Consider the following 17,843-nt stretch of genomic DNA (forward strand, 5'->3'; position numbering starts at 1 on the left):
GCAGGTGTATCGCAGGCCTCAATCAATATTTGGTGAAAGCAGGTATATCTATCCCCTTTATCAGTATTTTGTGGAAGCAGCTGTATCGCAGACCTCAATATTTGGTGGAAGCAGGTATATCAATCCCCTTAATCAGTATTTTGTAGAAGCAGTTGTATCACAGGCCTCAATCAATATTTGGTGGAAGCAGGTATATCATTCCCCTTAATCATTATTTTGTGGAAGCAGTTGTATCACAGGCCTCAATCAATATTTAGTGGAAGCAGGTATATCGCACCCCTCAATCTGTATTTTTTGGAAGCAGGTATATCAAACCCCTTAATCAATATTTGCGGAAGAAGGTATATCACACCCTTTAATCAGTATTTTGTGGAAGCAGGTATATCAAACTCCTTAATCGGTATTTTGTGGAAGCAGGTGTATCGCAGGCCTCAATCAATATTTGGTCGAGGAAGGTATATCAATCCCCATAATCAGTATTTTGTGGAAACAGGTGTATCGCAGGCCTCAATCAATATTTGGTGAAAGCAGGTATATAAATCCCCTTAATCAGTATTTTGTGGAAGCAGGTATATCGCAGGCCTCAATATTTGGTGTAAGCCGGTATAGCAACCCCCTTAATCATTATTTTGTAGAAGCAGTTGTATCGCAGGCCTCAGTCAATATTTGGTGGAAGCAGGTATATCGCACCCCTCAATCTGTATTTTTTGGAAGCAGGTATATAAAACCCCTTAATCAATATTTGCGGAAGCAGGTATATCAAACCCTTTAATCAGTATTTTGTGGAAGCAGGTATATCAAACCCCTTAACCGGTATTTTGTGGAAGCAGGTGTATCGCAGGCCTCAATCAATATTTGGTGGAAGCAGGTATATCAAACTCCTTAATCGGTATTTTGTGGAAGCAGGTGAATCGCAGGCCTTAATCAATATTTGGTGGAAGCAGGTATATCGCACCCCTCAATCTGTATTTTTTGGGAGCAGGTATATAAAACCCCTTAATCAATATTTGCGGAAGCAGGTATATCAAACCCTTTAATCAGTATTTGTGGAAGCAGGTATATCAAACCCCTTAACCGGTATTTTGTGGAAGCAGGTGTATCGCAGGCCTCAATCAATATTTGGTGGAAGCAGGTATATCAAACTCCTTAATCGGTATTTTGTGGAAGCAGGTGTATCGCAGGCCTCAATCAATATTTGGTGGAAGCAGGCATATCATACCCCTCAATCATTATTTTGTGGAAGCAGGTATATCGCAGGCCTTAATCAGTATTTGGTGGAAGCCGGTATATCAATCCCCTTAATCATTATTTTGCGGAAGCAGGTGTATCAAAGGCCTCAATCAATATTTGGTGGAAGCTGGTATATCAAACCCCTTAATCAGTATTTTGTGGAAGCAGGTGTATCGCATGCCTCAATCAATTTTTGGTGAAAGCAGGTATATCGATCCCCTTAATCAGTATTTTGTGGAAGCAGCTGTATCGCAGGCCTCAATATTTGGTGGAAGCAGGTATATCAATCCCCTTAATCAGTATTTTGTAGAAGCAGTTGTATCACAGGCCTCAATCAATTTTTGGTGGAAGCAGGTATATCGCACCCCTCAATCTGTATTTTTTAGGAGCAGGTATATCAAACCCCTTAATCAATATTTGCAAAAGCAGGTATATCACACCCTTTAATCAGTATTTTGTGGAAGCAGGTATATCAAACCCCTTAATCTGTATTTTGTGGAAGCAGGTGTATCGCATGTCTCAATCAATATTTGATGGAAGCAGGTATATCAATCCCCTTAATCAGTATTTTGTGGAAACAGGTGTATCGCAGGCCTCAATCAATATTTGGTGGAAGCAGGTATATCGCACCCCTCAATCAGTACTTTTTGGAAGCGGGTGTATCGCAGGCCTCAATCAATATTTGGTGGAAGCAGGTATATTGCACCCCTTAATCAGTACTTTGTGGAAGCTGGTGTATCGCAGGATTCAATCAGTATTTGGTGGAAGCTGGTATATCAAACCCCGAATCAGTATTTTGTGGAAGCAGGTGTATCGCAGGCCTCAATATTTGGTGGAAGCAGGTATATCAATCCCCTTAATCAGTATTTTGTAGAAGCAGTTGTATCGCAGGCCTCAATCAATATTTGGTGGAAGCAGGTATATTGCACCCCTCAATCTGTATTTTTTGGAAGCAAGTATATCAAACCCCTTAATCAATATTTGTGGAAGCAGGTATATCGCACCCTTTAATCAGTATTTTGTGGAAGCAGGTATATCAAACACCTTAATCAGTATTTTGTGGAAGCAGGTGTATCGTAGGCCTCAATCAATATTTCGTGGAAGCAGGTATATCGCACCCCTCAATCAGTATTTTGTGTAAGCAGGTGTATCACAGGCCTCAATCAATATTTGGTGGAAGCAGGAATATCAATCCCATTAATCAGTATTTTGTGGAAGCTGGTGTATCGCAGGCCTCAATTAATATTTGGTGGAAGTAGGTATATCAAACCCCTTAATCAGTATTTTGTGGAAGCAGGTGTATCATAGGCCTTAATCAATATTTGGTGGAAGAAGGTATATAAATCCCCTTAATCAGTATTTTGTGGAAGCAGGTATATAGAACCCCTTAATCAATATTTGGTGGAAGCAGGTATATCGCACCCCTCAATCAGTATTTTGTGGAAGCAAGTATATCAAACCCCTTAATCAGTGTTTTGTGGAAGTAGGTATATCATAGGCTTCGATCAATATTTGGTGGAAGCAGGTATATCAATCCCCTTAATCAGTATTTTGTGGAAGCAGGTGTATCGCAGACCTCAATCAATATTTGGTGGAAGCAGGTATATCAATCCCCTTAATCAGTATTTTGTTTAAGCATGTATATAGAACCCCTAATCAATATTTGGTGGAAGCAGGTATATCACAACCCTCAATCTGTATTTTGTGGAAGCAGGTATATCAAACCCCTTATTCAGTATTTTGTGGAGCAGGTATATCGCAGGCCTCAATCTGTATTTTGTGAAAGCCGGTATATCAAACCCCTTAATCAGTATTTTTTGGAAGCAGGTATATCACACCCCTCAATCAGTATTTTCTGGAAACAGGTATATAGAACCCCTTAATTAATATTTTGTGGAAACAGGCAGATTGCACCCCTCAATCAGTATTTTGTGGAAGCAGGTATATAAAAAAAACCTTAATCACTATTTTGTGGAAGCAGGTATATCGCACCCTTCAATCTGTACTTTTTGGAAGCGGGTGTATCGCAGGCCTCAATCAATATTTGGTGGAAGCAGGTATATCGCACCCCTCAATCAGTACTTTTTGGAAGAGGGTGTATCGCAGGCCTCAATCAATATTTGGTGGAAGCAGGTATATTGCACCCCTTAATCAGTACTTTGTGGAAGCTGGTGTATCGCAGGATTCAATCAGTATTTGGTGGAAGCTGGTATATCAAACCCCGAATCAGTATTTTGTGGAAGCAGGTGTATCGCAGGCCTCAATATTTGGTGGAAGCAGGTATATCAATCCCCTTAATCAGTATTTTGTAGAAGCAGTTGTATCGCAGGCCTCAATCAATATTTGGTGGAAGCAGGTATATTGCACCCCTCAATCTGTATTTTTTGGAAGCAAGTATATCAAACCCCTTAATCAATATTTGTGGAAGCAGGTATATCGCACCCTTTAATCAGTATTTTGTGGAAGCAGGTATATCAAACACCTTAATCAGTATTTTGTGGAAGCAGGTGTATCGTAGGCCTCAATCAATATTTCGTGGAAGCAGGTATATCACACCCCTCAATCAGTATTTTGTGTAAGCAGGTGTATCACAGGCCTCAATCAATATTTGGTGGAAGCAGGAATATCAATCCCATTAATCAGTATTTTGTGGAAGCTGGTGTATCGCAGGCCTCAATTAATATTTGGTGGAAGTAGGTATATCAAACCCCTTAATCAGTATTTTGTGGAAGCAGGTGTATCATAGGCCTTAATCAATATTTGGTGGAAGAAGGTATATAAATCCCCTTAATCAGTATTTTGTGGAAGCAGGTATATAGAACCCCTTAATCAATATTTGGTGGAAGCAGGTATATCGCACCCCTCAATCAGTATTTTGTGGAAGCAAGTATATCAAACCCCTTAATCAGTGTTTTGTGGAAGTAGCTATATCATAGGCTTCGATCAATATTTGGTGGAAGCAGGTATATCAATCCCCTTAATCAGTATTTTGTGGAAGCAGGTGTATCGCAGACCTCAATCAATATTTGGTGGAAGCAGGTATATCAATCCCCTTAATCAGTATTTTGTTTAAGCATGTATATAGAACCCCTAATCAATATTTGGTGGAAGCAGGTATATCACAACCCTCAATCTGTATTTTGTGGAAGCAGGTATATCAAACCCCTTATTCAGTATTTTGTGGAGCAGGTATATCGCAGGCCTCAATCTGTATTTTGTGAAAGCCGGTATATCAAACCCCTTAATCAGTATTTTTTGGAAGCAGGTATATCACACCCCTCAATCAGTATTTTCTGGAAACAGGTATATAGAACCCCTTAATTAATATTTTGTGGAAACAGGCAGATTGCACCCCTCAATCAGTATTTTGTGGAAGCAGGTATATAAAAAAACCTTAATCACTATTTTGTGGAAGCAGGTATATCACACCCTTCAATCTGTATTTTATGGAAGCAGGTATATAGAACCCCTTAATCAACATTTGGTGGAAGCAGGTATATTGCACCCCTCCATCATTATTTTGTGGAACCGGTTATATCTCAGTCCTCAATAAATATTTTGTGGAAGCAGGTATATCGCACTCTTCGATCAGTATTTTATGGAAGCAGATATATCAAACCCCTTAATCAGTATTTTGTGGAAGCAGGTATATTGCACCCCTCAATCAGTTTTTTTGAGGCAACAGGTATATCACACCCGTTGAAATAGTTATTCCAATAGCGCTTGTCCCTCTATATGGCTGCGGTATCGCAGCCGAACCAAACACAACTGGTTCACAATACAAATGCACTATATACTTTCTATGTTAGAAAGTATATTATAGGTATATCACACCCCTCAATCCGTTTTTTGGGGGGCAGAAGGTATATCACACTAGTTTCAATTATTTATTCCAATAGCGTTTGTCCCTCTACACTGCGTGCAGAATTATTAGGCAAATGAGTATTTTAACCACATCATCCTCTTTATGCATGTTGTCTTACTCCAAGCTATATAGGCTCGAAAGCCTACTACCAATTAAGCATATTAGGTGATGTGCATCTCTGTAATGAGAAGGGGTGTGGTCTAATGACATCAACACCCTATATCAGGTGTGCATAATTATTAGGCAATTTCCTTTCCTTTGGCAAAATGGGTCAAAAGAAGGACTTGACAGGCTCAGAAAAGTCAAAAATAGTGAGATATCTTGCAGAGGGATGCAGCACTCTTAAAATTGCAAAGCTTCTGAAGCGTGATCATCGAACAATCAAGCGATTCATTCAAAATAGTCAACAGGGTCGCAAGAAGCGTGTGGAAAAACCAAGGCGCAAAATAACTGCCCATGAACTGAGAAAAGTCAAGCGTGCAGCTGCCAAGATGACACTTGCCACCAGTTTGGCCATATTTCAGAGCTGCAACATCACTGGAGTGCCCAAAAGCACAAGGTGTGCAATACTCAGAGACATGGCCAAGGTAAGAAAGGCTGAAAGACGACCACCACTGAACAAGACACACAAGCTGAAACGTCAAGACTGGGCCAAGAAATATCTCAAGACTGATTTTTCTAAGGTTTTATGGACTGATGAAATGAGAGTGAGTCTTGATGGGCCAGATGGATGGGCCCGTGGCTGGATTGGTAAAGGGCAGAGAGCTCCAGTCCGACTCAGACGCCAGCAAGGTGGAGGTGGAGTACTGGTTTGGGCTGGTATCATCAAAGATGAGCTTGTGGGGCCTTTTCGGGTTGAGGATGGAGTCAAGCTCAACTCCCAGTCCTACTGCCAGTTTCTGGAAGACACCTTCTTCAAGCAGTGGTACAGGAAGAAGTCTGCATCCTTCAAGAAAAACATGATTTTCATGCAGGACAATGCTCCATCACACGCGTCCAAGTACTCCACAGCGTGGCTGGCAAGAAAGGGTATAAAAGAAGAAAATCTAATGACATGGCCTCCTTGTTCACCTGATCTGAACCCCATTGAGAACCTGTGGTCCATCATCAAATGTGAGATTTACAAGGAGGGAAAACAGTACACCTCTCTGAACAGTGTCTGGGAGGCTGTGGTTGCTGCTGCACGCAATGTTGATGGTGAACAGATCAAAACACTGACAGAATCCATGGATGGCAGGCTTTTGAGTGTCCTTGCAAAGAAAGGTGGCTATATTGGTCACTGATTTGTTTTTGTTTTGTTTTTGAATGTCAGAAATGTATATTTGTGAATGTTGAGATGTTATATTGGTTTCACTGGTAAAAATAAATAATTGAAATGGGTATATATTTGATTTTTGTTAAGTTGCCTAATAATTATGCACAGTAATAGTCACCTGCACACACAGATATCCCCCTAAAATAGCTAAAACTAAAAACAAACCAAAAACTACTTCCAAAAATATTCAGCTTTGATATTAATGAGTTTTTTGGGTTCATTGAGAACATGGTTGTTGTTCAATAATAAAATTAATCCTCAAAAATACAACTTGCCTAATAATTCTGCACTCCCTGTATATGGCTGCGGTATCGCAGCAGAACCGCACACAACTGCTGCACAATACAAATGCACTATATACTTTCTATGTTAGAAGGTTTATTATAGGTATATCACATCCCTCAATCATTTTTTGGGGGGGCAACAGGTATATCACACCCGTTGCAATTAGTTATTCCAATAATGTTTGTCCCTTTATATGGCTGCGGTATTTTATCAGAACCGCACACAACTGCCGCACAATACAAATGCACTATATACTTTCTACGTTAGAAAGTGTAATATAAGTATATCACACCCCTCAGTATGTCACACCTATCGATAGCACACCTATACCAGTCCTTAAAAGGACTTTTGTGGCCCTATTAACTAGCATTTAGTGTCCCTAACAGTCTGTCCCTGCTCTACAAAGCAACCTTTCCCTACACTGGTAAAACACAGAATGTAAAATGGCTGCCAGATTGGTTTCTGTTATAGGGTGGGGGTGTGTCCATGTGCTGAAACATCTCAATTGGATGTCCTGTCCCACCTGATGTGTGTGTCATGGGTCAAATTTAGGCGCAATGCAAAAGAAAATGGCGCCGGTGGTCATCGCCATATGTTCGCATGTTCGGCAAATCGCAAGCACACTAAGTTCGCAGCGATACGACCGCCAGGCGAACCACAATGCCATCTCTACTTACCAGCCAGCGTATGCATACATTCCAGAATAAAAAGCCAAGGGGAGCCCCATAACACTGACATCTTTCCCAACAAAGGCATCTTTGAAGTTCTGTGTCTCTCCTGAAATAGACAAGTTTTTATTGGCATGGCTTAATGTTGATTGTCACTCCATGCTGTTCACTTACAATTCTGCACGGTCACTCATAATTATGTAGCTGTCAAACACCATGTAGATGGGCGCCCTTTTTCTGACATTCCACCATAGCAAACTTTACTTAAACAACAGAAGCAGAGATAAATGTGCCTTTGAGGGATGCCAATAAAAGTGTGCCAAGTACAATTAGAATTGATCGATTTGTCCAGCACATGTATGCTGTCAGGAACTGACATGTTTCTTAACGCTACTCATCTAGTACATGAAAAGTTGTGGGGAGCATTAATAATGTTCATGTCATGACAAGCAGTAAATAAACTGATAAAGCAAAAATCAATCAATCTGCCCTAAAGAATTCTCCAGATTACCATCTCTACAATGGATGCTGATAAAAATTCCAATATATGTGCAGGTGAATATTGCTTGGGTTCCCCCATCCCCCCTTCTGTTAGCCATAGCGGAAAACTAAGATAGGGATTCTGCACTCTGGAAGTCTTGCAGCATTCTTATACTGAATATCATGTAATACTATAGACACTGCACCGGGCACATGAATTACAAGAAATTAATCAGTTAAGTACAAATCATTGCTGGAGTGACTTAATTCAGAAATAGATGTCCAGCAATGCAAGTGTCAGTTGCTGTACATGTCAATGTTGTCACTGTACAGTATGAACATTATAACAAAAATCTCCAATTAAAGCTAGTTTCACACTAGCGCTATACATCCTAGAGGCTGTCCTGCAACAGCCTGCCCGGTCTCCTTGCATTTCGGCATTGACAGAAGTTTGTAGACCTTAGTCTGACCCCATGAACTATAATGGAGACCAGCGGAGATCTGACTGCAACCCGGTAAATATGCTGAGAGTCGGCTGGAAGAAAACCGCTGCGTGGAATGTCGGAATGCAGAGATCCGGCAGGCTTTTTCCTGCTGGAACAGCTTGCCCGATGTATAGCACTAGTGTGAAACTTGACTAACGTTGAGGAGTTATGGGCTTTATAGAAGGGCTCTTGAGTTAAACCGCCCCCCCCCCCCCCCATATGCCGGGCCCCTAACATTGAATAAACTTACCTGGCTCCCCGCTTCTGCACCGCTCCTGGTTCCCGCACCACCGCTGCTGCTTCTCCCGGTGCACGGATGAAAACATCCGGTGTCGGGGGCAGCAGCCAATGGCAGGTGGTGTCGAGGGGAGCCTCCCTAGTGTCACCCATGATGCTAGGGAGGCTCATATACAGCCACAAGAGTGTGACAAAAAACCTATGGGTTTCAGATGATTGCAAGTACATCCATTCTCATGGTTTACAAAATACAATGTACCTGTACACAGGGATTAAAAAGGCTTGCTAGCCTAAACCTACCTCATGATACCAAAAAGGTGTGCAGGACACATCACTACCACAAGTAACCAGAGCAATGATGGACAAAAAATATGAATTTAAACATATTTGGGGAGATGTATCAAACTGGTGTAAAGTAGAATTGGCTTAGTTGCCCATAGCTACCAATCAGATTCCACCTTTCATTTTTCACAACTTCTTTGGAAAATGAAAAGTGGAATCGGATTGGTTGCTGTGGGCAAGTAAGCCAGTTCTACTTTACACCAGTTTGATACATCTCCCCCATTGTACTCTGGAATAAACAGGCTAGCTTACGAGACCACATTCTAATATAAATATAAAATATCACTACGATGATTTAGACATTTTGGTATATGAGTTTCAAGTTGCAAATCTTTCTAATTGTATTATTTGGTAGTGATGTCTGCTAGATGTTCCATTATTCTTTCTCACAAGCCTATATACTGTTCAGGGCCACAGTTCACATGTGGTAGAATGCATTACATGAGATTCATGAAATTTCTTATGGGAAATGTTTCTGCTGTACTACTTGATGCTGTTTGTTTTGTTTGTTTCATATATTAACATAATCCACATCCAGTTTTGCCAGTGTGGTGGCACATCTAGCTTCAATCTTGCTCCTTGTCATCTCTGACATTAGTCAGAACTGGTACAAGGTAGAAAACGTGACTTTCGAATGTTTGTTTTAATTTTTATCCTTAATCATAGATGTTAAAAGCACATCTTGTTTCTTAGATTGTGATATAGCTTCTGCTCTTTTCTATATAGTGTGAGACAGTGACAGGTCTCACACAGGGTAGAGGCAAGGAAGGGGTGAATAGTGCGGTCCGCACCCCTATTCCACCACAGGTGAGACCAGCTGGAAGTAATCAGCCTGGCATAAGGCACCTCCCAGAGTGTCAGAAAGGGGGGAGTGTGTTACCTGTGGACAGAGGCCTGGAGGCACTATTCCCTAAGAGACACTGGACTGGAGACAGTGGGCGTACTGTGCTCTGTACAGCCAGGAGGCTGTGGGACATTGGCTGAGAAAGCTGCATGTTTTCACAGGGTGTGAACAGGGACTTGGGTGAGTCAGGAATATTATGTTTAGTTAGAGCCTGGACGGGCGAGTGTTTATTTTTGTCATTTTGCTTGTGCTTGTGTATCACAATAAATGAACTGTTTGGACCTGAAACCTCGTGTCCTGAAGTCGTACCTGTGAGGATGAATCCCTGAAAGAAAGCTACCCCTCACAATAGTCTTATTATATCCTTGTTTAATGAAGCATGTTCTGATTCTATTTGTTTATAAGGCCTCATGCACACGACCGTTCAGTTTTTTGCGGTCCACAAACCACGGATACGCAAAAAACGGAAGCCGCCCGTGTGCCTTCCGGTGGATTAGCCATAGAATGTCACGGTCCCTCTCATGACAGATGTCAGAAAATCGAAGAGACTGGCTACACATGAAGGGATCTAAAAGCCTCTTTGATTACTCTTGCTTCTGTGTTGTTGTTGTTAATGACCACATCCCTTGTTTCAGGTGTAGCTTAGTGGTCATTACACCTCCCCTATATAGTCTGAGTTCACCCTCACCCAATAGACTGTAAATCACCACCATGCTGCCACACCTTATAAATGGTTTATCTGTATGCATTTAGAATACTATGGGGCACATTTATTAATAGCTACGTTTTAGACACTGGTCTTAATAAAACCCTAAGCTGGAGGAGGATCTGCCGGAGTTATGAAGTCCATAACTTTGGTGTATCCAGTGCCAGTTCTAAATGTAAGACAGCTTCCTAACAAATATGCCTAATCTGTATCCCTCTGAGCCTAACCTATATCCCTCTAGTAACTGTTTTTTCAACCTTGTATCAGTAAATATGCCATTTTTTAGATGTATGCTGTAAACCAGTAATCTTACTAATGAGAATATAGAAAAAAATATAAAATCTATAGGTATATGTAAAGTCTTACGACACAAACCAGGAAACTCGCACTATGGAACATATTTACTAATACTGTCTAGTATTCAGATAGGATAAGCTTAGAGGAGGCGGTCAGAAAATGTGCAAAATTTATCAAAATGTTGCATTCTGTGTGATTTGGCTAAAAGGTAGAAACCTTATTTTTCTCCAAACAACTGGTACACTCCATTGATATATTTGGTTTATTTCATAAATCCAATCTACCTAGCTATTCTCCTTTTCTAGATACTTTAAAAAAGAGGCACAAAAAACTTCTAAAACGGTTAATAATAAATCTGATGCTATGGGTGAAGGTTCTCAAAGGCCAGTCTTGATCCACCTACGTAGGAGTAAGATGTGCCTATTTTATTAAGAGGCAAATGGAAATTATTCACATCTCTTACGCCAACCAAGTGCTGGAGTAGACTAGAGCTAAAACCTATGCCAGTTTCCGGCATAAGTTAAATCAAATCCGGAGGACAGTGCTAAACCTCGCTCCTTCAAAGACAGTTCCCTTTTCTCACCACTTCAGAAAATTGTTGAGAAGCTTTAAAAGTGGCAAATGATGGGGCGAATATGGTATCCTAATTTACAACTTTTTTTAACGGCATATTAGTGGAATAAAAGCTTTCATAAGTGTCCCTCTATGTGTCTACTAATTACACCATGGTATAAATAGACTAATTCATGTAATTATTAAATGTACTTCCTAAAATTCATTGTAGCAGTGAACACTTAATATGTAAATTTTGATGCATAGATTTATAAATAAATCATCACCAGAATTCAGAGATTCACGTAGGATCACATTTCGTTAGCAATCCTGACACTGAGTTTCTTTGAGAACTAGATTCTTGCTCCATAAAATGTAATCAGAGTGCATTATGATGACAGTGGATACATCTGTAGCCTCCCAAGCAAGTCACTAACCTTGCCGAGGCTGGACTATTTCTCATTGTAATGTATCGCACTCATATATTATCAAATAGTGTTATACTGCCAAGAATTTCTAACACTCATTAACATGGTGTTGCACGTGTTTTCCTCTGACATTTGCACATGTTATTCAGGCGCACAGCTGTCTGAAGTAATAACATCTGTGAGAGCGTTGTGTCACTTTTGCAATATTGTGTTATATGTTTCGTTCCCTAAGTTTCTTAATGCCAGTTTTTGTCAACTTACACTTGACAGAGTTTTATGAAGAACCTGTGATCATTTGGTTAAGTTATGAAGCAAACATTGGCTTAAAGGGCATATGAGCCAGACCACAGAGTAGCTACCGAGCAGTGGCTCTTAATCTGGTAGACATAATTTGTGCATTTATTGCAAGGAATTAAATTTATTGAATGGCATCATGTAACACCGGGTTTCCCATGTAGTCCCCACTACCTTTCCATGGAAAAAGCAGCTGTTTTCCATTGCAGTTCTTATATTAAAGGGCTTGTCTGTGATAGGACTAGCCCTTTAACTAAAGAAAATGCCTCCTATGGGCCGAAAGACCCAGCAGAAGACAACTTCTTTTGAAGTCATTTTTCAAGTCAATTACGTGATGCTAGGGTTTGTTTTTTATGGGTTTATTCACAAATATCCTATTGGACTTGATGATTATATACATGTGCTAACCATTAATGGAGGCAGACCATGCAACTGCTACTGGGATCAGGCCCTGAGCTGAACTTCATCTTCTTTTCCCCAATAACATAACACTGTATTTGTGTGCAGAAGACACTAGATGGAGCTCAAGAGATTATTACAGCTTCCACTCCAGTAAATGGTAATTGTAAACATTCCTATGCACTGAGCTCCCCCTAGTGGTGGCTGCAGCCAGTCAACTTTGTAATAGAAGAGAAATAGGAAATGTATCAATGAGTTTTGGTTAGTTGTCTGGTATAAATACTAATATAGTCCTGAATGAGCACTATATTTATGAAGCATTTAATCCACTTCTTCCAATATAGAAATATAATAAAGTGGGTGAGATAGAGGGCAACTTTTTTATTACAATTGTTTTTAAATTAAAATTTCTTCCACTTAAAAAAAAAATTATATATATTTGAAATCTGGGGCATTGCACTTTTTGTTGCCTTGGTGTGATTGTAGCAAGTGTAAAAGGAAACTGGGTGGGGCAGGGGGCCCATACTAAATTTTTCTATTGGGCCCTATGAGATCTGTGTACACCTCCGGGCATAAGTGTGCACAGTTTATGAAGCCCTCACAGGCGTTGTCTCAGGAAGTCTTAATAGGGCATAGAGATGAATGCCTGGTTTGGGATCCTCCTCTAGGTACCAGAATTGAGAGCATTTCTGTATACCTGACTCCAGTTCTGACCCTTTCCATCCTTGTGTTGCAAGAATGACCAATAATCTGGTGGACCTTCATGTGATGCTACATTACCTCATCATGGGGAATGTTTAGCTGACCATAGCTTCTCTTTGCAAAATGTGCTGTTTTCCGGGAATGCCTTTAAACGTGAAAGTGAATATGTTCTGAAAGGATGAAAGTGGGACCACTGAATAATTACTTTGGTGGTTTCAATATTCTTCAGTCTCAAACCATCTTCATTTATAAAGGGATTGATTCTGTGCTTATATAAATGAGCAAAATATTTTTCAATGGTGCACGTAAGTTTTACATATGATGAGAAGGGTCATTCAACCTACACTCTTCCTATGAAATAATGTGTACATTTAAATACAGTGTGCCGTTTTCCTCATTTTAGCACTACAAATGTTGGATTGTGTGTTTTTCATTCTTTATATATTTTTTTATTTCAGAGCAAAAATGATAATTCATATACAGTACATATACTACTACCTGGCAGGTCTTACCAGAAAATAATAAATGCATGCAGTGTTACAAAAATGTTAGCGCTTACCTTTAATTAGCTGCATAACTCCAGGGACTATAATTATCAGAATTGCTACAAGCTTGCAAAAGGTCAAGAAAATCTGAATACGAGCACTCCAGCTAACACTCATACTGTTCAGGACCATTACAACGGCTGCAGGAAAGAAACAGAAAGAAGGATAACATTAGAAAACACTTGGTAAGTACATGTACAGTATCTATAATTTAATACCACAGCTCAATATTAATTTACAATATAGATAGATAATAGAGAGATAGACGGACAGTCTGACATACAGATACATCAGATGGGACATTTGAAGGCCAAGTCAACACCTTCAACTCTTTATCATGTTCCTCAAATCATTTCTTGACAATTTTGCAGTGTGGTAGGGCACATAATCCTGCTGAAAGAGGCCACAATTCTGTGCAGATTTCTGTGAGCGCCAAATCTGCATCAAATCGGCAAGTATTTCCGGATTTTGTTGCTATTTTCCAACAGATATCACCCTTGGCAGGCCAATTTCGGCACAGAATGAAAAAGCAAAGTGTGCATGAGAGTTGTCTAATCTCGTAGACATTGCTGGTACTGTATTACGCTGCGGCTTTTCCGCATGAGAGTCCGTGCGGAAAAACTTAGCATAATCCGCAAGGTGTGCCTTACACTTGTCTGTTTTTCCAGCTTCAAGAAGTAACTATTCACTTGCTGCCTAATAGAGTAAATCCATCCCTTGAGGAAAAATAATTAAAGGAATAGCTCACTCTTATGCAGATAAGGACCAGGTGCTCTAGGCCAGGTAAACTGTATCACCCTTACAGACAAATGTTCAGAAGTAAATAAATAAGTGTTTTGGACTGGCACTCTGTATGTGTGGTAGATATGGAATAAATACAATCAATGATAAAAATTATCACGAATTTAATTAAAAAAATGCAATAAAATACACAATAAAATTCACAATAAAATTAAAAGCGTATATGAACGCTAAGAACAATATAGCAGCACTGGTAAGTAGTAATTCGATTGTTAGTTCATAATAATAACAACAACAAAACTTGGTGGGGTAGGGTAGTAGTCCTTTCCAATTACGGCGTTATATATAAAGTGCAAGGAGACATATGCAAACGTGAAGTCTGATAGTTGTACACCTTATCCAAACAAATCAGCACACGCATGCCATCTCCCGAGCAGCGGTGAATAGCGGTCAATGTAGTATAGTGTTCCAAGATAAGGATAGTATCAGATATTACCTTATGCCGGCTGGATTATAGCAGAGTCACTCACATGTGTAGTGCAAGTAGTCCCGCACTTAGGGTGAACGCCGGGACCGTGCGGTCAGAGTAAGCTGCAGGCTCGGCCGTCTGTGTCGCAGTGTGTGCTGCGTACCCACGTGATCCGTGACGTATCTCCGATCTGTGGCTTTGACCAGGTGCCGCGAGATCTAATGTGCGGCGGTCAAATTTGCAGAAGCGATGTTCTGCAGATCCTGGATGAAGTTTTTCACTGGAGCGCTCCAGTCATTGATGAGATTATGCACAGATTATTTCCTCATCTGTGTATAGGAAGAAGGCCTTAGTTGCAATGGGAGTGTATCAGCTGGTTACGCCAGACGCGTTTCGGGGACCTCTTCCCCTTCCTCAGTGGCAGCTGATCTCCCAAAGTTTGGAATGGTTTTATATAGGCCGCCTGGATAGACCCAAAAGGCGGTTAGGATTCTCAGTTCCAGTTTTTGTTCATTATCATGAGTACTGAGATCCAAAGAGCGGTTCGGATTCACAATTTTATTTCTCATAGGTATTGCTCTATGCGGTTTTGGTGCGGTATTTTCAAACATGCGGTATTGGTGCGATATTTTCAAACATTAATTGATGAGGGCAAAATTGTACAGGATCTGCTGAACATCGCTTCTGCAAATTTGACCGCCGCACATTAGATCTCGCGGCACCTGGTCAAAGCCACAGATCGTAGATACGTCACGGATCACGTGGGTACGCAGCACACACTGCGACACAGACGGCCGAGCCTGCAGCTTACTCTGACCGCACGGTCCCGGCGTTCACCCTAAGTGCGGGACTACTTGCACTACACATGTGAGTGACTCTGCTATAATCCAGCCGGCATAAGGTAATATCTGATACTATCCTTATCTTGGAACACTATACTACATTGACCGCTATTCACCGCTGCTCGGGAGATGGCATGCGTGTGCTGATTTGTTTGGATAAGGTGTACAACTATCAGACTTCACGTTTGCATATGTCTCCTTGCACTTTATATATAACGCCGTAATTGGAAAGGACTACTACCCTACCCCACCAAGTTTTGTTGTTGTTATTATTATGAACTAACAATCGAATTACCACTTACCAGTGCTGCTATATTGTTCTTAGCGTTCATATACGCTTTTAATTTTATTGTGTATTTTATTGCATTTTTTGAATTAAATTCGTGATCACTTTTATCATTGATTGTATTTATTCCATATCTACCACACATACAGAGTGCCAGTCCAAAACACTTATTTATTTACTTCTAAATCCATCCCTTGACAGGTGCCATTTTCGCAAGATAATATCATTCACTTCACATGTCAGTGGTTTTAATTTTATGGCTGAACAATGCATATTCCACATTGCAATTAATTACCCTTAAAATTGCCTTTTTTTTTTTACTCTACAATTAAGAGTGTGCTGAAAAGTAAAGGGGCTGTCACGCATTGTGGTGGTGACGCATTTTGGATGCTGGACATATCTGTGTGCTGTATGTTTGGTGCTGTATTTCCTTCCAGCAAGGGGGAAAAAAAAATCAATCATACACGACAAACTAGAATTACATAAGTTATAAAAATACTTATGTCCTTTGCTGGAAGGAAATGCAGCATTTTATTGCCAAAGCTGCACGCCTAAAGCTATTACCACTCAGAGAGGCCCTGTCTCATAACAGCCCTATGGTCCACAACAGGCTATAATTAAACTAATAATGACCGTAATGCTTAACAATATTGTCCTTATTGTTAAAGGGGTCATCTCACTTCAGCAAATGGTATTTATCATGTAGAGAAAGTTAATACAAGGCACTTACTAATGTATTGTGATTGTCCATATTGCTTCCTTTGCTGGCTGGATTCATTTTTCCATCACATCATACACTGCTCTTATCCAGGGGCTATGGCCTCTGCTACAGCACAGATACAAGGTGACTGGGATGGGAGCTGCTGCGCACGCGTGCTTATGTAAGCTCCCACAGTCCTGGCCACCAGAGAGGCAGCACTTTTTTCTATAGCGTGTAAGCTGCCACCAATGCTGGATTACAGGGTGGTCATAACCATGGATACGAGCAGTGTATAATGTGATGGAAAAATGAATCCAGCCAGCAAAGGAGGCAATATGGACAATCACAATACATTAGTAAGTGGCTTGTATTAACTTTCTCTACATGATAAACAAAGTACCCACAATACCACAAGGCCATCAACTTAATACTAATTTAATTTATGCATGGCAAGCCTGCCTGATCCCAGTGATGCTTCTTGTACACCTACATTCTTCTGTAGAATAGTTCATCTCAACTGATGTCTTTCACTACCAATTTTTAAAGAAGTCTCATGGGTGATAGAAAACTGTACATCAGTTTTGACCAGAAAATCACACTTTACCAACAAAAGTGAAAAAAAAAATTTCTTTGGGTCTGAAAACTGTTCAAGGCCTTCATTCAACAAGCCACTTTTATTTTTTTTATACAACTCACATAATCATTAATTTCTCTCCTGTTGCATTCATAGCACTAACATATTCTGCAGCATTGTACAAAAAATGTAATCAGTCACATCAGTCCCTGTCCCCAATAGGGACAACCTAATACTAGGAAACAATTAGAATATTTTGCAGGCACAGAAGGAAAGTCAAGAATCACATCCCCACCTATGCCTTGGTTGAACCTGATTGACGTATGTCTTTTATCAATCTTATTAGCTTTGTAACTATGTAACCAAGTGGAAACCCATGCTGACACTGGCAGGACATACAAACACCTTGCAAATGTTGATTTAACCCTGCAACCTGGTGCCACAAAGCAACAGTGCTAACTATTCATTCACTTTGCTACATTTCCATATATATGACCATTATTATGTATCACTAGGATTACATAGTAGTGTTTAGTATTAACGTTCCTGCATTTTCT

At 40.3% G+C, this 17,843-nt stretch overlaps 1 protein-coding gene across 1 annotated transcript in view; it reads right to left on the bottom strand.

The window, feature by feature from the left end:
• SLC7A11 (solute carrier family 7 member 11) overlaps positions 1-17,843 on the bottom strand; it is a 363,535-nt gene that overhangs the window by 224,457 nt on the left and 121,235 nt on the right. The window contains exons 4-5 of the mRNA XM_040418452.1: positions 13,689-13,814; positions 7,373-7,472 (exon numbers count right to left, since the gene is read on the bottom strand). Coding sequence (XP_040274386.1) covers positions 7,373-7,472; positions 13,689-13,814 — 226 coding nt within the window. The remainder of the gene's footprint in view (positions 1-7,372; positions 7,473-13,688; positions 13,815-17,843) is intronic.

The sequence above is a fragment of the Bufo bufo genome, chromosome 2 (genome assembly GCF_905171765.1).
Source record: "Bufo bufo chromosome 2, aBufBuf1.1, whole genome shotgun sequence".
Classification (NCBI taxonomy): domain Eukaryota; kingdom Metazoa; phylum Chordata; class Amphibia; order Anura; family Bufonidae; genus Bufo; species Bufo bufo.